The following is a 25,599-nucleotide window of genomic DNA, read 5'->3' as shown; positions in this document are numbered from 1 at the left end:
TCTGTCGAGTCGCCTGGGTTTTGGTCACACTGTTTTGCCCATCGTATCCTCGGCAGGAATCCATCCAGATGAATTCCAAATGCCCGTGGTATCGTTGGCAATTTTATCACGTTACCGTTCCGATTTACCATCGTATCCTCGGCAAACCTGGTATGAAGTGCCATGTGATAGCCTTCCGCTGCCAGGATCTTGTCTTGGTTTTTTATTATGGTCCTGACGTTGGCTTCATTCATGTCGTGGGCCTTGACAATGTCAACTTTCCTCTCCCCTTTCTTCTTCCTCTCGATGCTTTCTAGCTTGGTGGCCTGAGGGAGATGCCGACGCTTCTTGGGGTTCTCAGAAGGCTTCCTAGGCATCGTGAGCAGGATAAAATGCAGTAACAAGGGCAGAAAATGCAGCAAGAAAAAAGCACCTTCCAATGCAATTATGCGACTGAGTGGCACTGTGGCGGGAGAAATTTAAACAAAACATCATGTGACACCAGAAGAGTTTTTAATTGGGCAGCATCACGATCACGTCACGATAGCGGGCGGGGAAGGCTACTTGATCAGAAGTTTTCATTGGCTATCATCATCATGGGAATGTCCAGTATGACTGTGTTGGACCAGGGGTGATCGTGCTAGAGTTGAACTCTGCGGATTTCGCTCACTTCTCGGAGCTCTGTGCGTGTTATGCTAACACACGTGTTGCAGTAATTAAATAGTATTAAATAATACTAATTATTTGCTCTCCGTGCTGGACCTGAATCGTGCTGGACTAACGCGTGTTGGACGCGAGGGTACTGTATATATATATACATAGGTATGTATATATATATATATATATATATATATATATATATATATATATATGTATATATATATATATATCCATCCATCATCTAATCCTACATTGCCCCATGAGGAACGTACGAGCCCAGGGCTAGGCAGTTGGTCCCGACATTTAAGATGAGAGTGACCAGCCTCACTCATCCCTGAGTGGCATTACGTAATAAATCAACCCCAACCATCCCTTGGATATAAACCTTCACCGGCTCAATCCAAATGGAGCACAATAATTACCCACTAATCCAACAGGTTCCATAATTTGGTTATATGGTTACCACCCAGCGTAGTAAATGGTTTCCTGGTGTACAGGAAACCACAGAGAGAGAGAGAGAGAGAGAGAAAGTGAGAGAGAGAGAGAGAGTGAGTGAGAGAGAGAAAGAGAGAGAGAGAGATGGATGAATAGATAGATGGACAGATAGATATACAGACAGATAGATACACACACACACACACACACACACACACACACACACACACACACACACATTATACCTGATACCAGTATGTATGAAACAAATACTTGTATATAACTTACAAAACTACTTTGATAGGATCTACTTAGGGCAGTATGGTCATAACCCATTCACTCAGATACACTGTATATACTTGCTACATATCTCACACAGATTCTGCTTTTGACAACACAACATGGACTCACTGCTGTCTCACCTGGACACATGTACAAGTTCTTACCCTAATTCTGCCCATCCCTTTTGTAACGCCCCTGTAGTTGTCATTAGTGTTCATGATCAACACACCATAGCCTTCCTTTTTTGCCTCCTTGATGAATGGTATTTGAGTTCCTGAATCCAAACAGTCATTGATAATCAACCTGAAAATTATACATACAAGGAATAAGAAAAAAATATAAAAAAATCACACAACATGAAATGACACAAGAAAAGAAATTCTACAGCTGTACTAATGTAACTACAGTAAACAGCTATCTGTAATCTAATAATCACATCTAAATGTAATCATGATTGGCACAGTTTTTTAACCCCTTAACCGCGGGGTGTCACTTTCGTGACGCTTGGGAGCAAGGGATCATACCGCGGGGCGTCACTTTTGCGATTCTGTGTTATTTTGAATTCGCCCGGGCTTTCAAGTGGTAGCTTGTATCATCTATCAGTACTGCCAATGTCCAACACTAGTCAGCACTCCTAATCTCATCTGTACTCCCATCCATTGTTGACAATTTAGCCATTTCTCCCCATTCTTGACTCCCCTCCCTACCTTCCCTCCATTACCCTCTCCTCTCGCCTGCCCGGCCGTGCTATGCTAAGTAAATCTTCCCTGGAATTTTCCACTGATTTCATCCATTGAAATAAGCCCTATGCCCTATTCTTATACCAAATAATATATACCAAAAAGAAATAAGGTAAGTGAGAGTGCCATACACCTGGAATTGGCTAATTATCACCTGACAACACCTCACCTGCACTCGTTCGCTAATTTTCGCTGTTTATTTCCCCTTGAAATATGCCGTATAATCTATTCTCATACTAAAAATATATATAAGGAGGGAAGGGAGAAGCCTAAGTGTTATTTACATTCACCTGGAACTACCTAATTTATAATGTATTGTCTAGATTTCCTGCCAATCATTTCACTGCTATATATTAGCAGCTGTCAAGAGGCTGACATTGGCAGTAATGCATTTCCCTAGGTAGGCCACCCCGGCCCACCCCTATCAGTTCACTGTCATCTTCCAAAGTGAAAGTACGTCTGTTCGCTCCTGCTAACTTCCGTCGCTTTTTAGCCCCATGCAAAGGGCCCTGTGACCTTTACCCCCTACTAAACCTCATGTGGAAAGAGGTAGAGGGCTGACAATCGAAAGAGAGTGACTATGATCTTTCTGCTGAGTAAAACAGTGCAAGTGGAATTGCAAATAATGTGTAAATAATGTGTAAACAGCAAGTGAAAGCAATGAATGTAAATATAAGTGAACAGTGGAAAATAGTTTTATAAGCTACTTCAAGTGACAGTGCATAACACTGTAAATAAAACAAAAATGTAAATAATGTACATAAAATAGAGAACGTAAATAGAAATGTAAATGAGTAGTAATATAAGAATACGAGTATATATACTAAGAGTAATGAAAGTGAAAGTTTCACTCTAGCATGTATGAATACTATGAGTTATGTGAGTGAAGGTGAAAGTGACATTCACTCTCAATGCTAGTATACAGGACGAGAAAGTGAATGCTACGTATTTTACTGAAAGAAATTGAATGCCTACAGTGACAATAAACACTATTACTGAAGGAAACTTATGGATAAAGACTGTAGATATATATAAGTGTTATATAGTAATAGAAATATAAACTGTGAGTGTTTTTACGAATAATAAATGACAACACCAGCGGCGAACTAGTGCAATTGGGAAGGTCATACGCCCTCGTAATTTTCATTGCTTTCACAGTGTTTTTTTTTTTTTGGAATATGGATTCCAAACTACACTCAACCCCCGGCTATCACTTCTAATTGGTCCCGCTATGGCTGCGCTATAGCCGAAACCGTGATAGCCGAATTGAAGAACTTATGGTAATAATTCTAACTGGTGCCATGACCTCAATATTTACCCCTAAGATACCCTTTTTGTACTACATATTAATATATAATAGTCTAAAAATGAGCATGTTTTATGATGTGATCACAATTCTTATAAATACTCCTCACAGTTGATTCATTGATGTTATATCTCTTCTCCACACTTCGCTTGGTCTCACCATTCTCTATAAGTTTCAAATTTCCAGTTTATCTGCATAACTTAGGTTCTTCCTCTTCTTTATTTCCCTGCCAGGTGCCGCAGTATTATGTTGGATGATGGTACGGGGAAGGGGAGGGGGTACGTTGGCCATGGTCACATAATAAAAAAGATTATTCTCGCTATCACTGTTCACGGTCTGAGGGTGTGCACTTGAATGGTTTGACAGGCAGGAGACTAGGTCGGGCGGCCAATCAGCGCTAGGCTGATGCTGACGTCACACGACCAGTCACGGAGTAAAGCTTTTGTTGGCTGGGCAGAGCACTAGAGCCTGGCCATTTTTAAATTTTTGAACATTTGCAGTGCGCGATAACAGGCATTTAGTACATGATAAAGGTATTTGGGTAGTTTTTTATATAGGCGTGATAGCGAGATACGCTATAGCGGAACCCATGATAGCCAAGGGTTAAGTGTATTTGAGAATCATAGAATAGTGTTTCTAGTGATAATATCAGGCTGTGGTAATCATATTACGGGTTGTCAGGAAGTGTAAAGTGGAGACTTCATTACCCAACTTCAGAGGTCTCCACAAGTCCTAAGGTACTCGACGAAGGCTCAACAAACACCCCAGGAGAAAGCTGAAGGTATGTGCCATAAGCATATATGATTTTAATATTCTAGGACTAATAACTGATTTTTGGCAAATATTTTTAGAGAGTCTGTCGGAGCGCGAATATGCCCACGGGTGTCGCAAGAAAAAGCAAAACAAGCCCGCGGTTAAAGGGTTAAATATTCATTACCTTACAGTTGTCCTAAAAGGTGAAAAAAAATTCCCAGTGTATACCGTAAATAAACAGTGACCATATTCAAACAAATACACACAGTGATTTTTTAAAATTATTATTTATCCTATGATCACTCTTTGGAGGCACCCTTAAGAGGCTTCAAGTCACTTATGTCACCACTCATGCACTACTGTACACAGTACAGTTCAGTAGAACACAATACAGTACAATTAAAACAAGTGATCTTATATGTTGCAGATTAACCACTGAACTAATATGCAAACACAAATGTCAAATTAACAGCACAACTAGAATTGATAGGCAAACACAAAGATAAATATTAATAGCACAACTAGCTTTCAATGCTAACATACAAACTAACCTGCGAGCCCACTGACCAGCACGCACGACACCACTGCCGTGAATAAGGATCAATAATTTCTCGGGGTTGGTGAAAGCATCCTCTGAGGCAAACACAAATGTTTGGGGTTCTGATTCCACAGCATCACATGGGACTGGTAGTTGCTGCAATTTGCATTCAGTCTCCAGGAGCCTATAGACTTCTTCTGTGACAACCTGCAATACAGGGTACTGAAGTTGCATATGATGAACAAGTGGGATATTCAAAGATCTTTGAATACACAAAACAAGGAACTGCAACAAGTACAATATTCAGTGCAAAATAATGAAAGAAAATTGGTGGATCTATTGGCAAAGCACTATCCACAACCTATCATCATCATCACTATCTCCAATGCCTTGCTTCCTCCTGGGATCTCCATGAGTGAAATGCCTGCAAGTTATTTTATCCTCATATGCCTCTCTCACTTTCTCAAACACTCCTCTTCCTCTCTCTTTTCTCTCACCAATATACTGTCCATCCCCCTCTTTTTCATACTACATGAGACCTACCTCTACCAACAAGGACTGCACATACCTATGCAGTCCTTGTACACTATCCACTAACCACTATCCACGAAACAATTCCACATCTCAGTTCACTCACCCTTCCTTCCACTCCAAAATAATCTACTCATACATTTCTCTATTGCCTGCTTGTGCAGCGTGTATCTGCCTCTTCTCAGAGTAGTGTACATACTCTGAGAAGAGGCAGATAAACGCTAAACATAGTCAAGAGCAAACAAAGTGATAAGTATTAATACAGGTACTGTAAAATGAAAAATTAAGTTTTTGTATCATTGCCTATTTCATAAGTTAAATATTTTTTACGGTCATGTGGAGAGGATGGAAAGTGAGAGACCAGCTAGGAGAGTGCATGTGAGTGAGGTGAAGGAAGGGAGAGGGAGGGGGAAACAGGATGAAATGAAAGGTAGGGCAGAGAGGCATATGAGAGAGAGGGATGTAAGTTGGAGGGAGGGCAGCAAAATGACAGGTGACACGGCAACACGGAGGTGATCTGTTTGTGGCCACCCCTCATGGGATTAAGGCAACTGGCTATAGACAGATAGACAAAAATAATCTTATTCCTTTTAGTCTAAGGAATCTCTCCTAAGCTAAATGAAAATAACAGGCAGTGGTAAAAGCAACACCAAAAGTGCCAAACAACAAAATGTACTTATTCCAAACACATTACCACCATATTACAGGCCAGATGCAAAAGGCTGATCAAAATCTTTAAAAATAAAACTATTGTACAAGAATTCTCTCATACCTCAGTGAAGGCATGTGCATAATCAGTCATAATCTTTTCAGGCTGAAACTTCTCTATGTTAAATAAACTTATCTGGTACTGTAATACAGTATCCTGAGTACACACCCAGGTGGAACAATGAGTCTTAACCCGTCACGTCCCGAGGTTTTCCGCACCTATGACATCCCCCAGTCCCGAGCCTTTTTGGAAAAAAAATTTTTTTTGCTAACACTTCCACTTAGGTCGAGAAACGAAGGAAAATCACAAAGAAAGTGGTTCTCGCGGTCTAGAAGTGGTGCGTACGGGTGCGGTTCCCCCCGGCAAGTGTGGTGTTCTGTAATGGACAGGATATGCGCTTACGTTTTCTATGGTAAGGAATAATGGGAGAAACAACACACAACACCTCTATATTTATCGAATTTGAACTAGTAAACAATAACAGTAACAATATAATGGATTTCAGACACATATATATGAAGAATAAGCATTGTACCATCGCGCGAGCATAGCGAGTTTGGTCCGAGTCGTAACATGCTATATGCTAAGTGTCTGGTATGAGTCAACCTATCATTTTTTCTACTTGTATACTTCTGTTTCAATGACATTTTACCAATTACAACTGTTTGTAAGCGTTTTCAGATGTTTTCATTCATTATGATGACATGCAGTATAAGTATAGCGCACATCAGCTTAGTAAGCGCACTCGCTATGACTCGTATTTCAACATAGCAAATTGTTTTATCACTTTCCAATTATTTTCCCCTTTACATAGAACCTTTCCTCCACCACTGTAAAGGTTTTCAATTATTTTCATTCATTACGAGGGCATTTAGCGATATGCTAGCGCATATTCACGTAGCAACCACGACCTCAAACACTCGTGTTTCATCATCTACTTTATTTATTCACTCCAATTATAATTTCCCACTTACAATACACACGTTTACACCCCTATAATGCACTGTACATACTGCCATTATTTATTCAAGTGAGCGTGAGAATATCGCATGAAAATACCCTCGCAAGGAATGTTTCGACCAACATAATACTCACACTTATATACTAATTCTTCACATATATTACACACTTTACCACTTGCTGACTTTTATTTTCACTAATACGTGCCTTATTCATTCAACTGAGCGTCAGGAAATCGCATCTCTATACACACGCTATGAATATTTGACTTAGAATATATATCAGCACTTACAATAATTTGAACTTATATTATACCCGTAAGAATTTCCAATAATAATAATTATATAATTAAGGGCCGTATTTAATGCACTGAGCGACAGAATATCGCATCATAAAACCCTCGCTATGTAAGTTTCAACTTAGGGCAGATTTATATACTCACATACAATGTTTGCACTTATGTTCTACCCGTATGCACTTTATACTAATATTTGGAGATCAACATGACTGATAATTTCACTGAGCGTCTGTCTGTCGCATTTACCTCATAATTTCTGCGTCCTTTCGCATTCACACCATACTAAAATTGCATCAACGTGTGATATTCACTAAAACATGGGTGAATACAGAGACCCACGTCACACTGCACGCACTCATAGCGGGTGTCCTTCCTCTGTGTCGTGAGTCTCATCTGGGAATTACTGCACACGTGACACCAGCGTTGGGGCCTAGGTCTGTTTGGCTGGGGAGGGATAGGAGTGGGGAAATGGCGGACGGATATTCTCAGGGGAGTTTGGGCAATAGGGGCAGCGCGGGTGCGATGTTGGGGCCTTTCAACAGCATATTTTGCAAAGATTTCTCTTGTGAGCTCCCTCTCAAACCCTTCAAATGTTTCCTGAACTCCTGTTGTCATGGCGTGAAGGTGGTGGCAATTCAGAGCAGTGATATCTAGCAAGTGAAAGAACAGTTTCTTATACCACTTCATCGTGGTCCTGGCACACTCTACCGTCGATATCATGGAGTCTGACTGGTCCACGAGGCGCATGTTTATATTGTAATCCATGACACACTCAGGTTTCCAAACACGACGCCTGTTCTCGCTACGGTAATCTACAGAATCAGTACGGTGCATCAAGGGGCAGTGAACTGTGGACAAGAGGCTTACTTCTCTATTGTGGTTCCACACTGTTGCAAGGATGTTGTTGGCTTTGAAGAAGACAACCTCATTCCTTGCAAGTTTCCGCCCTACCTTGGCCATGTGACGCCGGTTCACCTTTACGGTTCCACAGACTCCCATTTCATGCATGTGAAGATAACCAGCGAGAAGAGGGCTAGTGTACCAATTGTCCAGGTAGAGAACGTGACCACGATGAAGGTAGTCTTCTATCATCGTCTTTACCACTGCTCCCGACAGTCCAATACTTCGATCTTCTATTATGTCTGTCTGTGCACCGGTGTACAAGACTATGTCTTGCACGTATCCAGTCCTACAGTCGCACATAACAAAGATCTTGAACCCAAAACGGTGCCTTTTGCTGGGTATATACTGTCTGAATGAAATATTGCCTCTCCACAACACGAGACTCTTGTCTATGACGAGGTCTCTATAGGGATAGAATGAGGAACGAAAGGTTTGCCTGAGGTGATCAAAGACCAACCTAATTCGCCTCATTTTATCAGTGTTGTTTGCATTTGCAGGGTCATGAGCATCATAGAAATGGAGGCGACTTAGAATTTGTTGAAACCGATTACGGCTCATCACTTGACCAAATATTGGGGTAAACATAACAGGGTCCCTAGTCCAGTAAGCAGGAATTCTATTCTTTCTTATAACACCCATCAAAAGGACTAGGGCAAAAAATAAGAACATTTCTGGAAGGGAGACAGGGTAATCATAGATGATAGAATGCATACTCCTTGTTCCCAATCTTTCACTCTCTAGGCGCTGGGCACTTGCAAACAGGTTGGTTTGGTATACAATCTGATCAACAAATGCCTCACTGAAAAACAGGTGGAAAAAATCCAACCTGGTGGAATTACGGTGAATTCCTGGAGCAATGCAGCCAGATCGCCCCTGCTCAGTGAAGGGGTGAATGAGGGGAGAAAAATCACTCCCATCCTCCCAATCCCACAACACAAATCCCTCGTCCCCATCATCCCCATCACCGCCTTCGTCTGGGTGGGGAGGAGATCCTGGTTGGGGAGATGGGGGAGAAGGAGTGCGGAGGGCTTCCCCACTGTCACTCCTCTTCCCTCTGCCTTTACCCTTTCCCTTTCCCTTACCCTTACGGCCTTGAGGAACATTAGGGGGTTGTGGGGATGAAATAGGGGAATATTGGGGAGCAGAAGACGTGCTGGGGAGTGGTTCCTCCCCACCTTCCCCCTCCATGACAACACCACGTGCTATCTCACGCACCCTAGCTCGACCACGTGTTAGGGGATATTGGGGAGCATAAGACGTGCTGGGGAGTGGTTCCTCCCCACCTTCCCCCTCCATGACAACACCACGTGCTCTCTCACGCACCCTAGCTCGACCACATGTTAGGGGATATTGGGGAGCATAAGACGTGCTTTGGAGTGGTTCCTCCCCACCTTCCCCCTCCCTCACAACCCCACGTGATAAGGAACACACCCGCACTGGCCCACGTGATCCACTACGCCGCCACACACTACGCAGGAAGAGCAATGACTCACTCACGTCACTCTCACTTTCCCTAATCCTCCCTGGACTTTCCCTTTCACTCCCCACTCCCTTCACTTGACTTCCTAACTCCCCAAACAAAATGCTAGGCCCATACCTGCTCATACGACGTGGTGTGTGCTCTGGGCCACGATGTGTTATCACCTCACGTCCATACCACGTGGCAGCACGTCCCACGGCTCCGTCCTCGTCCTTGAATTCTGGTTCCAAATCACGCTGGGGATAGGGATAGGATATTGCACGTGCCTTCTTTGCCTGGTGCCCTTCTCTAGCAGCACGGTAAGTCACGTACTGCCGCTTCCTGGGAGATGGAACCTCCTCGTCACTGCTGGTGGTTTCTTCCTCCTCTGGCTGCACATAATCCTTGTCCATATCCTCGTCGTCCAGTGGGGAATCACTGTCGCCGGTAAAGGTGTCCAGGGCGACTTGAATTTCGCTGTCTGAGAGACCTCTCTTAGCCATGTCTGAGCAGGACCGTGGCTACCAGGTGAGTGGACGAGTGGTGGGCTAGCGCGGGTCGCACGGGGTCGCCGAGTGTCCCCACCTGGTGGCAGGTAGGGGAAGGTCATGCGAGGGTACGTACCGCAAATCAAGCGCGAATTTTGAAAATTGTCGAAATTATGCACATTGCAATTGCACGACGTACCGGTACGTCGCCGGGACTGGCAAATGCAAATCGTTGCAACGTACCCATACGTCGATGGGACGGGGCGGGTTAATAGGATATAATGCTTATTTAGTGGGTACTCTATTATCTTTAACTGGAAAAAAGTATTTTCTTACCTCCCCAAGAGCCTCATAATGCCGCTGGTTGAAGGTTTGATCTCCCTCTCTGACAACAAACTGGAATCCTTCTCCAGTTTCCATGTTTGTCATTTTTCCATCTAAAAAGAAATGGAAGAAATAATCAAGGATATCTGGCATGCTGTACTCAGTTAATTTACTGGCTACCACTGAACAGCATGCCAAAGACATATTAACCCCAAGCCCAGCCTAAGATCATTTCCTATATACCCGGTAACACTTCACTCAACTGAGAAAAACCTCATCAAAAAGAGAACTTAGCTGGAGGAAAAAAAAAAAAAAAAAAAAAAAAAAAATCCCCTTCATTAGGATGGTATGAAGGAGCCTATGCTTCAAGCCTGTTGTGAGTTGCAACTGCCATTTGTTTAGGTTGCCATGTGTACTGACAATGTGTGAGTCAACACATTACTTTCTGAAGTTGTATGCAGCCTTCATGGATTGGAGAAAACATATGACAGGGTGGATAGACAAGGAATGTGGAAAGTATTAAGAATATAGGAAGAAGACGGGAAGCTGTTGAAGGCCGTGAAGAGTATGTATGAGGGTGCTAAGGCTGCAGTGCGTGTGGATAGTGAACTGAGTGAATTTTTTTATTTGAAGGTTGGATTGAAACAAGGATGTGTCATGTCTCCATGGTTGTTCTGTCTGTACACGGATGGGGTTATAAAACAGATACTGTACAAGATAGGACAGTGGATGTTGGAGTGGCCCTAGTGAGAGAGGGCAGTGTTTAGAAACTCCCTGTACTGTGTTTGCAGATGATACTGTGTCGTTAAGTGAAGACGAATGGGAGCTGCAAGGCTTGGTGGATGAGTTTGGGAGTGTGTGTATGAAATGGAATCTAAAGATGAATGTAGGGAAGAGTAAAGTGATGGTCTTCGAGAGAAGTCAGTGAATGTACAGTGAGGTTGGATGGGAAGGAAATGGAAAATGTGAGTGCGTTTAAGTACTTGGGTAGTGTGATGAGTAAGGTTGGAAGAGTAGAGGGTGAAGTGCTTGAAAGGATGCAGCAGGGAATAAAGGTTGCTGGTTCCTCGAAAGCAGTGATAAGAAACAGGGAAGTGAGCATGGAAGTGAAAAAGCTACTACATGACAGTATTGTGGTACCAACTCTAACATTTGGACCTTACTGGAAGGACACAAGTCAAGAGTGAGAGCAGTGGAAATGAGTTATTTGAGAGGAGCATGTGGAGTCACATGGACAGACTGACAAATGAGGAAGTGAAGGAGTGCTGTGGTGTGGATGTGGATGTGATTGGAAGTGTTAGGAGAAACACATTAAGGTGGTTTGGCCATGTGGAGAGGATGGAGACTGAGAGACCGATGAGGAGAGTGTATGTGAGTGAGGTGAAGGGGGGAAGAGGGATAGGGAGGCCAAGGATGAGGTGGAGGGATGGAGAGGAGAGGTATATGAGAGAGGGGGGTATGAGATGAAAGCAGGGCAGTGAAATGGCAAGGGACATAGCGACATGGAGGCGATTTGTTTGTGGCCACCCCTTATGGGATCAAGGCATCTGGCAATAGATAAATAGATAGATATTCTGCAGTGGCTCAGGGTTTGTGGATGCTGTAAAAGGCCCTTTTCCTTGTGGTGTCAGCTTCAGAAACTAGACATTCAGAGTTACCTGCTAGGATTGGAGTCGATCTCTATGTTCTTCCACGACTTTTTTCTCCTTTAGCATCTTTTCACCTCCACGATTTGTCAGAGGGAACAAATCATGTGGAGAATCCTTTTTTTTTTTTTCTTCTTTTTTTTCTTTTTCTTTTTTTTTTCTAACAGACCTTGCTCTACTGCTCTGATCTTAAAACTGTAATGTTCTGTGACTGCGACAGTGGACCCTGCTTCTGCTCTCAAGATGAATGATGTTATTAACCTACCACACTTAAACTTACCTTTAAATTCATATCCAAAGCCTTCAAGTGTATTTGGAAAGGAAGGTTCTGACTTTTCTTTGCAACACATCAAACCTGCCATGGCCACCACACTTGTTCTGGAAGGGACAGAGGTTTGTAAAAGTTTATACAGTCAGACACACTAAACATCATATTCTTATAAACAACACAAATGTGTATGGTACACATTCAGGAGTTTCTGCAACAATAATTAACTGTGCTAGTTAAAGCAAGTACTGTGCAACACAACTGAAACAGAAACTTCTTTAACAAAACATTATCCATCCATCCATCTATCATCCAATCCTACATTGCCCCATGAGGAGCGTAGGAGCCCAGGGCTAGGCAGTTGGTCTCGACATTTAGGTTGAGAGTGACCAGCCTCACTCATCCCTGAGTGACATTACATGAGCAATCAACCCCAAACCACCCCTTGGATATAAACCTTCACCGGCTCAGTCCGACTGGAGCGCAATAATTAACCACTAAACCACCAGGTGCCAAAATTTGGCTATATGGTTACCACCCAGCATAGTAAATGGTTTCCTGGTGTACAGGAAACCATTTGGCTTGTCACTCAGTGTAGAGTCACCCACAGGCAGAAGGAAAAGGAAAGAATAAAGGAAAGGAAGACAGAAGAGGGACTGTAAAGTCACCTGTAGGCAGAAGGACAAGGAAAGAATGAAGGAAAGAAAGACAGAAGAGGATGGAAGGAAAGAAAGATGGAAGAGAGGAAAGGACAGACACCCGAGAGCAGCACTACATCGAGTGAGTGGATGGTGAGTGCCCCACCTACCACAAAACAAAACATTAAATACTACAAAATACAGGAAAAGTCCTGGACTCTCAATCACTGGGGACAAAGGGTCTTTTGGACTATTGTTTTTTTTTTTGGACTATTGGGAGGGACCTTTGAAAACATCAGAAATACTGTATGTACATGATCATTAAATAAACACTTAAAATTATATGGGTAATAGTTTTAGACACTGGAAATGCATAGAAGTGTAGCTGAGTAGCTGCAGGCAGGTACATCCAAGTCCAAGAGCAAGTCCAAGCCAGGTAAATCCTTAGATAAAGCCCAGAAAAATTCGATAAAGCCCAGAAAATTTTGAAAAATTTCGCCTTGAAAAATTAGGAGTATTGGGATATTAAGATTACTGTATTGGTGACTGGACTGCAGGGCTTTTACTGTACAGGGGCAGTACCCATGAAACCACTTCATTAAACAGGGTCTCTCCAACTTTACTATGCAACGTCTTTCCCATATTCATTATGTGGGGTCTGGGGTCTCTCATGACTTCGCTACACAGGGTCTATCTTAAGTTCATTATACAAGGCCTCTCCTAATTTTGTTACACAGGGTCCCTTTAAACTCCACTATATGTAGTCTCACCTAACTTCACGACACAGGATCTCTTCTAATTTCACTACATGGGATCTCTCCTAACTTCACTGCGGTGTCTCTCCTAACTTACTACAGGGAATCTCTACCAATTTGCATAAAATCATCTGGCAATGGCAATCATCAACCCAACCACAAATGATATCTAAGGAATGAGGTAAGAGAGGATCCACAAAGTACAAAAGTAGAACTATCAAACAACATGCCCAGTGAGTCATTCACACATCATTCAAGCCTTCAAAATTTTGGCTACACTTCACAAAAGATAACCTTCCACACTTCACATAAGCCTCTGGAATTGTCACTCTGTAAATTATCCATTTTGAAAGGGGGGATTCACCCCCTGTCATGTGGATCTCCATACAATACATCTGGCAGTTATAAGAATAATAAATTATGCTATCCAACAAACATAGTTACTGTACATTTTTTCTAACCCCTTCACTAAAAGGAGTTTTTCCATAGATGAATTAATATAGTCTGCCAGTAGCAAGGATAAAATAAGAAAATAAAAAATCAATCATACTGAAACAATTGCTATACATATATATGGAATAAGTAGCATGGTTGTTGATGTCACTGCTTAACCTCAGTCTGTCTGGCCCAGTGGACCCACTGGCACCATGTAAGAGCGGGAGGGAATAAATAAATAAGGCCAAAGTAGCCTTTTTGATGTGTTGCTGGTTATAGATTTAGTTTATGAGTCAATGCTTTTCAGTTTTTAATTTGTGCATTTTAAGAGGAAGGCCAGAATTTTAACCCTTAAATACTGCACCTGTAATTATCATACTATTGTATATGATTGTACAAAATCTATAAAATATTTCCAATTATTTTGTAAATATCACCATAATAATAATGGATTTCTTGTCAATTCATGTTAAAAAGTACTGCTCAATCATGGCAAACAATTCTAGAAACTGGAATTATTGAAATAACTCCCAAAAGGGAAGAGGAGAATTCCCCCTTTGGGAGTTAAGGGGGAGGGGTGGAACCATTAGATTTTCTGAGAAAAGCAGGTAATGACCAGGAAAAGTCTGGGATCCTCTGATCTAGTTAAGGCACTCCATCCAGATAAGACCTAAAAGAGTTACCGTCATGGGAGGGTTGGCATTTATTGCTCACATATTGCCACCCAGGGAGGAGTGACAAACCACCCTCACACTGAATGTCTCGACTGAGTAGCATAGCCCAAGGCCTCTATGCTCCTGCAGGGGCAGTAAAGGATTATATAAAAGATAAAGAGATAAATCAGCATTTTCATATCAGTTCAATATGATTCAATTCATTTGCATGAGCTCACATGCTCGTATGCCAAAGAGTATCTCACTCTGCTTCAACCAGCATCTCTTCCTGGAGTCAAAGTTAACTATCCAGGAGTCGTAGTTCGCTATTTATTGTTGTTGCATTTATTGTTGTTATTGTTGCCCCAGGCATGTTTTATCCTGAACCTGCTAAACTGCAGGCTGAAGTTGTCCTCCTGCAGTTCACCATCTTTTCAGGAGACTGAGAGTAAGTTAGGGATATTAGTTTAACTGGACAGGTGATCAGTTGTATCAATGCCACCACCCATTAGGGACACTGGTATAACTGGGCAGCTGTCCAGCTGTATCAGTGCCACTACCTGAAGGCATTCCTCTCCAACATCTCACAACTTAAAGAAAAAGAGGAAATGAGAGGATGAAACAAGTATATTCTTTTCCTCTTAAGTATGCCCCATAAGATCTCAACAAGCTTTAATTATGAACAGGTTTAAGTTAGGTTGTTTAACCAATGGAGTTAGCCAAAACACATCTCTACATACAGAAAAAGAACAATGGTAAAAATTCTAGGAAAGCTTTGACCAATTAAAAGGCTTGCTTCAACTGCATGGGTGTTGAACTATGAGGTCAAGTAACAGGAAAAACAATTAAATGAAGCAAGTGTCTCAAGGTAAATGCAGTAGGAGATGGTGCTGGGTGTGAGTGGATGGACTATGGATAAGGGTGAATTTGGTAGGGACTGAGTGTCTGGAGTTCAGAAGAGGAAGATGTTGCCTGGGACAGTTTTCTATAATATTCATATGATTAATCAACACCAGCTAAAAAAATTAAACATGCCAAACCATTCCCACATAAATGAGTAAGAAAGACCTAAAGCAACTGACATGATACCAGCCAGCACACTTGAATCCTTCACCGTACGGTTCACATTAAATAGTCTGCTGCCTCAACAGAATTACACAAACTCACACAAACAGCATGCAGGCATAAGTGTGGTAGGAGGGACCAGGGTTGATAACACTGCCTGTAATACCACACAGTAACAACAGAAGTAAGTCACTGCATCTCTGATGTATGTTTTTATCGCTATAGTGTGCTTTGGAGCACTGTGATGGTCATTTTGTATAAGAAAGCTAAGCAAATACAGAGGTCTCTTGGTATTCGTGCACTTAATTATACTGAATTTCCTTACCACTTCTACATGGAAATTTGCACACCTGCCGTTATTGCACATTTTTTTGGCTAAAAAATTTCATCATCATGAATTACAGCTGGTTTCTGCTGACAATGATGGTGCAAAATTTGTGGTTCTGATGGCTTTGCATGATTCAAAGTTGAGGCCTTACTCAAGGAATAAAACCCAGGTGGTGGAGATGATAACTCTCCACCCCCTAGCCTCAGAACCCCTTACCTCAAGCCCATCTCATGTCTCTGTATGGTGTATGTTTTTTTCTTTATTGTGCCCTTTTCATTATTTCCCATTAACCTAACCATGCCTATGTGTGTTTCTGATACTTAGCATAACAGTATGTATGTAAAAGTGGGCCTAAACTGTTGTACAAGGGAAAAATTGGGTTTACGAGCACTTGGTACCAATTGGGATAAATCCCATTAGTTCTTTGCTTCTGTTATCGATAAGGGTAAATCCCACAGATTCTTTACATTCACTATCATGCACTAGGTGTAGTATATCAGTTAAATGAGAAAGGCATGGGATCACTGTACTGTAGTGTACTTGTAGAAGTTTTTTTTTTTTTTTTTTTTTTTTTTTTCCCATACTTGTAGTTTAACTCTGATGATGTGTAAGACAAGATGTAAAGCTATAAGGAGTTCATTGTGGAATTTTCTCTTACCTTTAGCAAGTGTGTCAGCTGCTGTTGTGTTGTCATCAAACTGTGTCACTGTGACAGATTACTGCAGATCTGAATAGGCCAGTGGTAAAAGACTGTTAAATATTGTGAAAAAAAAGACTCCTCAGTTCCCTAAGAGTGGGGCGTGGAAGACAACCAGCCATACCAAGACAAGAAATGACATTGAGCCTTTCATACATAATTTGTTCAAGATGGACAATTGTTTAAAACAGCTAAAAAATGTGAACAGTCTAAAATCTCTCAAAATGAGGAACAGAAGCCAGCCAGTCAGGTCAGACTATGGCTGGAAATGGTGCCAAGCTTACAGAACATAATTTGGTCAAAATAAACAAGATACTATGGAGTACTTAGGTTAGAATGGTAAAATCCCAACCAAGAAACCATTAGCTAACTTACAGAATACATGAAAAAAAAGTTAAAGTTGGAAACAAGGTACATCAAGGGGAAAAAAAAATGAAAAGGGTGATGCATTGGTGCAAGCATGTAAACAGACACTCCTATTACGGAAGAATGTCATCCTTTTTCGATAATGTATGGAAAATAACATACATTATAGTGCTTGGAGGTGGTTGCAAGTGGCTAAGTTCCTACAGTGAACCAACACTGCTTAAGTAATAAGGAAAACAATGTTAAAAAGAAAAATTGTAGAAAGAGAAATTAAATACAAAAGATAATACTATAACAAATGCATGAGCCACTGAGTCTGGAGCCATATGAAAAGAAACAACTCTGGAAAACTAAAATGATGGAACTGACTTGAGCTTGCACCAAAGAAGGACTGTATGTGGTATGAAAGGAGGACTGGACAGGAGTGAGCCAAAACTGATGGGACTGACTTGAGCTTGAACCAAAGAAGGACTGCATGTGGAATGAAAGGAAGATTGGACAGGAAGTGAGCCAAAACATGACTCAGCAGTGCAATAAACGTATAGTAAATTCAATTTTCTGAGACAACGGTGATTTCCTAAGCTGTACAAAACTGGCTGGTGGCAACAAACTCCAACACTTTGAAACATTCAGTCAGTGGGTTTATGGAAAGACTTAGCTGGCAACATGTCAGTATCCATGGTGAGAAGTGAGGAATGACATCATGAAAGAGTGAATTGAAAACTTAAACAGGGAATTTTTAGTCACTGTCAAAGTACATCACGGTTCGTTGCTGAATCTATTGCTGTTCAACCTGGCACTTAAAGCAGTGTCAAAGGAGTTTAGCTGTGGGCTACCATGGGAGCTGTTATATGCTGATGACTTAATTTTGGTTGGGAAAGCATAAAGGAGGTCAGAGAGAGGTTGGAGAGGTGGAGGGATAGGTTGGAAGCAAAGGGTCTGAAAGTTAATACTAGCAAAAAACAAAGGTGATAGTCAGTAGGTGTAAGGGAGTCATATGTTGTGGAACAAGCTTGTGGCCTTCTGGAGAGGAATTTTGTCCTGTGCACAACTTGTAAAAGAAGGATCCACAAAAGATTTAGTGGTGTTAGAGGCAGACTGAAGGATGTGAGAATTTTCCTATGTGCAGTATGTAGGAGCATCTGGGCTGTGAATGATACAATGAAGAGCCATTCAGGATGACAGCGTACTGAAATACATGAAGGAGTCTTGTTACCTGAGGGACGTGTTGAGTGAGGGACGAGGAGCAGAGACTAACCTCATTGCTAGAATGAGAAGTGAATGGGAGAAAGTTATGGAACTGTTGCCTCTCCTGACCATGAAGGAGCTCTCCTTTTGTGAGAAAGATCTATCTAGCAACCTATAGCCAGGTGCCTGAATCCCATAAGGAGTGGACACAAACAAATCATCTCCATGTTGCCCTGTCCCCTACCATTTCACTGCCCTCTCCCCAACTTACATCCCCCTCTCTCATATACCTCTCTACTCCACCCCTCCATCTTATCCTCAGTCTCCCCCTCCCTCTTCCCCCTACACCTCATTCACATACACTCTCCTCATTAGACTCACACTCCCCATCCTCTTTACATGGCCAAACCACCTCAATGTATTTCTCCTAACACTTTCTATCACATCTACATCCACACCACAACACTCCTTCACTCCCTCGTTTGTCAGTCTCTCTCTCCAAGTAACGCCACATGTTCCTCTCAAATAACTCATTTCCACTGCTCCCACTCTTGAATTGAGTCCTTCCAACAAAGTCCAGGCTTCACTTCCATATGTTAGAGTAGGGATCACAGTACTGTCAAGCAGGAACTTTTTTACATCTATGCCCATTTCCCTACTTCTTATCGCTGCTTTCAGTGAACCAGCAACCCTACTGTAACCTTTCAAGCATTTCATTCCCCAAACTTCCATCCTTTATTATTAATCTACCCAGGTACATGTCAAGTGGGGTTGGTGGAGGAATAGTGCCCTTCCCTGTAAAACAATTAACTCTAAGCCCTTGGCCACCCCGTCTGGGATACATGGCGTCTGGCAATGAATGAATGAAATGAATATTTTCCATTTCTTCATCATCCAGCCTTTCTCAGCATTCAGTGGCTTCATTTCTCTGGAGCACATGTCAGGTTTCTGACAGCACTATCAAAAACCTTATGATATTTTACGTGTGTACTTTAAGTAGAAAAAGAAAATAATTAAACGTAACGAGCGAAAATATGTAGCCCTGGGTGAGCCAGGGAAAGAATGGTTTTTATCTCACGTGCAGGTGGGGAGGAATATTCTATGTTTGTCGTCCAATTACTCCAAAACTATTGGACGTATCGATTTCCCGTAAGAACCACGTTAAAGAGCATTAATTTCTACATATGTTCATTTGCAGAATATAAGCCTTTGGGAGCACTTTCTGTTGGAAAAGTTGGGGGAACAGACTGTTTTGGTAAAGTCGAAAGCACTCGGAGGAGTAATCTCACTTGGTCGGCCAATTACTCGAAAACTATTGGACGTATCGATTTCCTGTAAGAATCATGATAAAGAGCAGTAAATTCTATGTATGTACAAGCCATAACAATGTAATATCTATGATAAGAATTCATTGTTACGTAGGCAGGAATATCACGTATGCTATGCGCACATCATGAAGGTGACGTACGGACACGAGTTCCCTGTTGTTTTTGGCGATTTACTCGAAAACTATGAGGCGTATTGAAACCATTTTTAGGTCATTAGAAAGCTCGTGAAATTCTGCATAATATTATGCACTAAGAACATAACATATGCAAGAAAAGTTCAGAATTAGAGCTCCTTGAATTTTTTCAAAAATGGCTTTCAGTTTTTGGCTATTTTCTCGAAAAATACAAATCGTATCACAACCGAATTTGTCTCTTTAGAAAGCTGATGAAATTCTCCATCAAAACTTCTAATACCATTTTCCTGTATGATGGAAAACATTCGAATGGTGATGTTGGAAAGTGAACGTAACGTAAAAATGTTTATTCACAGCCGCCTAATGTTGTTTTATTCGTGTTTTCCTGTTTTTTTGTGGTGCTTATCAGCTAGAACAAACATCAACAAATAAGAAGACACAGGTTTCATGGCAGTATATTGATGTTTGGGTGGCGAAAATAAGCAGAGAATACGTGTTATTTGCTGTGCGCGGGCAGCCGGGCCAGGTGGCCTCGCAGAAAAAAATCATGCGCCGGAAAACTTACTTAAACTTATCGTGTGTGAGAGGGTTAATGAATGAGGGAGGAGGTTTGGGTGGAGAATATCAGGTAGAAGAGATAACTACCATTGTGGCCTTTCAGGAGTGAGGAAGTGCTCGGAGTACCTCTCACACAGCCCTGTACTTCACAATAAAAGACCTTGGTAGGCCTTATAATAATTTGGTTTAGACACCAGATGTTGTTCACATTTTCCTCTGACTTTTGTGGATGCCAAACAACCAAACTCAACAAGAAAAGGTTTGTTCTGAGCCCCGATTTTTTTATGTGACAACTGAGGGTCCAACCTCCCAACAGAGGAAATAGTTTTTTTATATATATATATATATTTTTTTTTAATACTGTACTAGACATTCAGAAAGGTGATGAGACTCTTACTTAAATGTACTGCATATGCTTACTGGGAATAAAAACATAATGAAGCTTTAATGTTAGGGACAAAGTAAATCCCATAGCATCATAATAACTGCATCAAATGGCAATGTCACTGCTGGTTTAAATAAATCTAACACAGTACTGCAAAACTAACCAGCACCAAAAAGAAATCTGGCACAGAACTGGAAAGCTTCCCAAGACTACAAGGATAAACCATTACAAGAACAAGATACATTTGCATTAAAAATAGTAGTACAATCTTGTACATGCCTCCATTTCTGTATATGTAACAATGTTTTCTCTTCACGTCACACAGAGCGCAAAATACACTACACAAATGTGAATGCAAGTATCGGAAAGTGGCTTAGTTTAGATGGAACTAACTAAATTCAGTTTCATATAAGTCGTGTTACTGTGGCTATGTTTCACAATACAGTCCTTTTCCAAGTTATTCATCATTCAACTAAGTTGTCCAGATTATTAAGTAATCAATTTATCCTAATGGACAAGCAGACTACATTATTCAAGTTCTGACACCATAATTACCATTAACTATATGTTTCCTTGCTACATGATGCTATAAAAAAAAAAAAAAAAAGCAGATCTTTCTTAAAGTTTATTACTGGTGAATGACTGAGGTCAGTTACATGATAAAGAGGTTTAGTTTACTCTATAATCATATAGATTAACTCTATAATCATATAAATGTTACATATGCCCTGTGGAATAAAGAATACTAATAATCAAGAAGACTATATATACACTAGGGATGTATCGGATGTCAGAATTTAAACATCCGCGGATATGGATGTGAATGCAATTATCATTTTTCTGTATCTTGCGGATGCGGATGTCTGTTTCAAGAAACTGCGGATGCGGATGCAGATGTGAAATTATGACATCCTCGCAGATGCGGATGCGGATATTTTCAGGATAAATTGTTGCATAATCATTTAACTAAAGCTCGGCCCTTGGAGACAACTGCCTATCCCTTATCCCAGCCTTGGGAACTGATTTTTTCCTACTCTTATGAACTCACCTGCTGTAAAAAATACAATGTTTTCAGACAGTGGTACTTTCAGCACCTTTCTTTAACTTACTGTGACACTTCCCTAGCCACAGTCTTCATAACACATACACATGCACACGCACACAGCCATACACACCAAAATAAAAGCATTTTGATTCCCATTAACCCTGTTAGACACTACAAAGTACCAAGGTAAGTGTATTACCCATACGACTCTTATCGACTTGGTGGAGTTAGTCACAGCACTTTGGTCTTGTGCAGCCCAATGCACTATAAAATAACTACAAAATCATTGCCCTTATGACCACCTACCATGGTAAACAGTAAACACAGCAAGCAAGTCGTATCACGGAAAAACACTAATGTTTTTGTTTATAACGAAGGCATTGTATTTAGTATATCCACCACATCTGCTTTGTGTCTCGTTCAAATGCGGATGCTGATGCGGATGTAGATGTTTATTAAAATGCCAATGCGGATGCAGATGTATATTTTTACATAAATGCGGATGCAGATGCGGATGTCGAAATGGATGCAGATGTTCCGCGGATGCAGATATCCGATACATCCCTAATATACACTGCCATGATTTTTTCTTCCTTAATCCCTACTAGACAAGGATGCCCTTTAACTGATTACATTAACAAAGGACAGTTTTTCTCAGCTTAATAGATATGTCTTCATAATGAAACAGTCAGATATAATCTCCAATAATCCCTTCTATCAAATGAAATTGAAATGAAGAGTGTATTCTGGCCAAAGCCAGACAAGTTTAAGCACCTTATGAGACACATCCCCATGATTACAGGATTAACTAATCCAGTAATACTGCACTTATCAAAACTTAGACAATGCTTCACCAAGGTACCTTGCACCTAAAATGCAAAATAAATACTATACTTAAAGATTTGTCACCATTTACATGGCTAAATGAAATGCAGGAACATATATACTACCACAGCAATTACCTCAGACAGAATTTAACAACAGAAAATCAATAAGAAAAACTTCAAAGAAAGTTGTCACTATTTCAATCAATGATTATCCTTCAAATGCATAAAAATCAAAAAGTAAATTACCCTACAATCCACATTCCTAGTTATTATTAAGATTAAATATTTTCACCTACATTTTCTGCTAGTGAAATTTAACCAGTAATAATACAGTATAACTCAAAAGTATATAAATAATACAGTATATAAGGTATATATTTATATATGTAAAAAACTATGTATATTCTCCATAATATGTTCAAAACTTTAAAAAAAACAAAGGAATAGACTAGTATTCATCTTTCAGTCTGTTTTCTTATCAGCTGGTGGTTTCTCCTCAGTCTTCTCTTTCCCTGAGAATGGACATGAAAGCCCTCCATTTGTGACTGCTGTTCCATTCGAAGTGGCCTCCTTTAAAGCTGTCCCATTTCCTGTATCTTTCTCGCCCCCTGTCGCTGTTGTGCCAGGGGTCACCTTGCCCCAGGGGTTCCAGAACTTGAGAAAGATGGGTTGAAGGAAGCGATGCCAGATAAAGAGCAGGACGGGCACCACGATGCAGGGAATACACACCATCTTGACACACACTCAACCTCTGCAGACAATATGTTACCTAAATTAACAAAACCTCATACAACAGCAATGATATAAATTAATATGGTTAGGATCGCTACATCTGAGACTTTTTCAAGGTACAACATCCACCTTTAGAGAAATACTACAGTACTGATGTACTAGGGATCTGATAATGTTTTATTAGTTATTTCTCATGTTTGTCCATGTTGCAATTATCTTTACAGATTATGTTAAATTACTTTAGCTCTTCAACTCTTCTATCAATCTATCTATTACCAGACACCTTAAACTCATAAGGGGTGCCCACAAACAAATCATTTTCATGTCCCCCTTTCCCCCTCAGGTTGCCCTTTCTCCAACTTACATATCCCTTTCTCAAACACCTCTCCATCCCATTTCACTATCTCATTCTCAGTCTACAGCCCCCCTCCCCCTTCCAACTCATTCAAATACACAATCCTAGTAAGTCCTCAATCTCTCCACATGTCTAAACCACCTCAAAGTATTTCTCCAAATGTTTTCTTTTTCCCCATGATCATCACAACATTCCTTCACATTTTTATTTACCTGTCAGTCTCTCCACATAACTCCACATGTTCCTCTTGGATAACTCATTTCCACTGCTCTCCCTCCTGACTTGTATCCTTCCAATAAGGTCCAAGCTTTTTTTCCACACACTAGCTGATGGGTTTGCTTGACCTCACAGACCAAGGTAACAACAACAAAGTAGGAATCACAGTACAGAACTGTCATGCAACAATTTTTTTTTCCATGCTCACTTCCTTACAGTTTATCAATTTTTTTTCAGAAAACCAGCAACCTTTCTTTGCTGCTGTACCCTTTCATGCACTGGGTTCTCTTAACTTCCTTCCTTATTCATCACATTACCTTAACATTTGAAGGAACTTGCAGTTTCCATTTCAAGTCCATCCAGCCTCAATATACACACCATAACTTCATTTCTTTCAATGACAATACCGTACCTTACCTTTTAGTTATATTCAGTTTAGATGATCTTTTTTAACCATACTTCCAAACTTATTCACCAAGCCTCGCAATGTCCATTTATCTTCACTTAGCAATACAGTACCGCAGCTATCATCAGAAATCAGCAATACCTTCAATTTTCAAACTTTACCCTCTCTCTCACTAAGGAAAATACAACATCAATGCTTTACTTTTACATATACAGTATATATACCGTATGTATATATATATATATCTATTGCCAGACGCCTCAATCCCGTTTGTTCCTACCACCCACCAACCCTCCTACCAATCCTACTCCTACTTCCTTCACACCTCCACAGCCAAACCCACCGATCCTTCCCACACCATCAAGTCCCCCAGCTCCTCCTATTCCAACCCATCCTAATCCACCTCAACCCTTACCTCCATCACAACCTCCTCCTACCCCCTCCCCTCCACGCACACACCTCCTCCCCGTGCTGCAGCAGCCAACACACATCGCACACACAACATAAATATCCTTCAATTAAACATAGATGGCATAAACACCAAAAAACAAGAACTCACACAGTTCATCAAACAACAGAACATACACACTGCCATCTTACAAGAGCACAGAAAACACCAACATTTCATAACTTCACCACAATTCGACAAGACCGGGCCAACGGCGGTGGCGGTGGACTCATCACCCTGGTACACAAATCCATCAGCTTTACAGATACCAGTGCACACACATAGACACTTCTTCCCCCACATGACACCACAACAGAAATACAATAAATTAAAATACACACTGGTAACAAATCACACATAACAATCGCTAACACATACATTCCCCCCCAATCGTCCCCCACAGTACCACACAATTACTCTCCACAGTTACACCACATCACTAACATACCCAACATCATCCTGGGTGGTGATTTCAATGCCAAGTCGTCGGCCTGGTATGTCAACAACCCTGACACAGACAGAGGGCTGGTACTACAGTCCCAGACAGATCACCTTTTCATACTGAACAATCTAGACCAACATACCCATATCCCACATCAAGCCCTCTTCCTCCCATCATCCCCACACATCACCTTCTGCTCCCCAAACCTCGCCCCCACTACATCACGGAGAGTGGTCAAAACCCTAGGTTCTGACCACCTCCCAATCATCATCACTACCAAAACCAAAATCACCCCAGCTGGCCACAAACACACATACAC

At 41.2% G+C, this 25,599-nt stretch overlaps 1 protein-coding gene across 1 annotated transcript in view; it reads right to left on the bottom strand.

The window, feature by feature from the left end:
• The window catches only part of LOC145405247 (cotranscriptional regulator ARB2A homolog), a 43,894-nt gene extending 28,839 nt beyond the window's left edge, over positions 1–15,055 (bottom strand). The window contains exons 1-5 of the mRNA XM_080276666.1: positions 15,027–15,055; positions 12,292–12,389; positions 10,378–10,478; positions 4,707–4,900; positions 1,521–1,659 (exon numbers count right to left, since the gene is read on the bottom strand). Coding sequence (XP_080132792.1) covers positions 1,521–1,659; positions 4,707–4,900; positions 10,378–10,478; positions 12,292–12,389; positions 15,027–15,043 — 549 coding nt within the window. The 5' untranslated portion in view covers positions 15,044–15,055. The remainder of the gene's footprint in view (positions 1–1,520; positions 1,660–4,706; positions 4,901–10,377; positions 10,479–12,291; positions 12,390–15,026) is intronic.
• Positions 15,056–25,599: the final 10,544 nt, after the last annotated feature.

Source organism: Coenobita brevimanus, chromosome 66 (genome assembly GCF_032717465.1).
Source record: "Coenobita brevimanus isolate Jiangsu-jjx chromosome 66, ASM3271746v2, whole genome shotgun sequence".
In the NCBI taxonomy this organism is placed as follows: Eukaryota; Metazoa; Arthropoda; class Malacostraca; order Decapoda; family Coenobitidae; genus Coenobita; species Coenobita brevimanus.
Note: the sequence above shows the minus strand (reverse complement) of the source record. Positions and strands in the feature narration are given on the sequence as shown.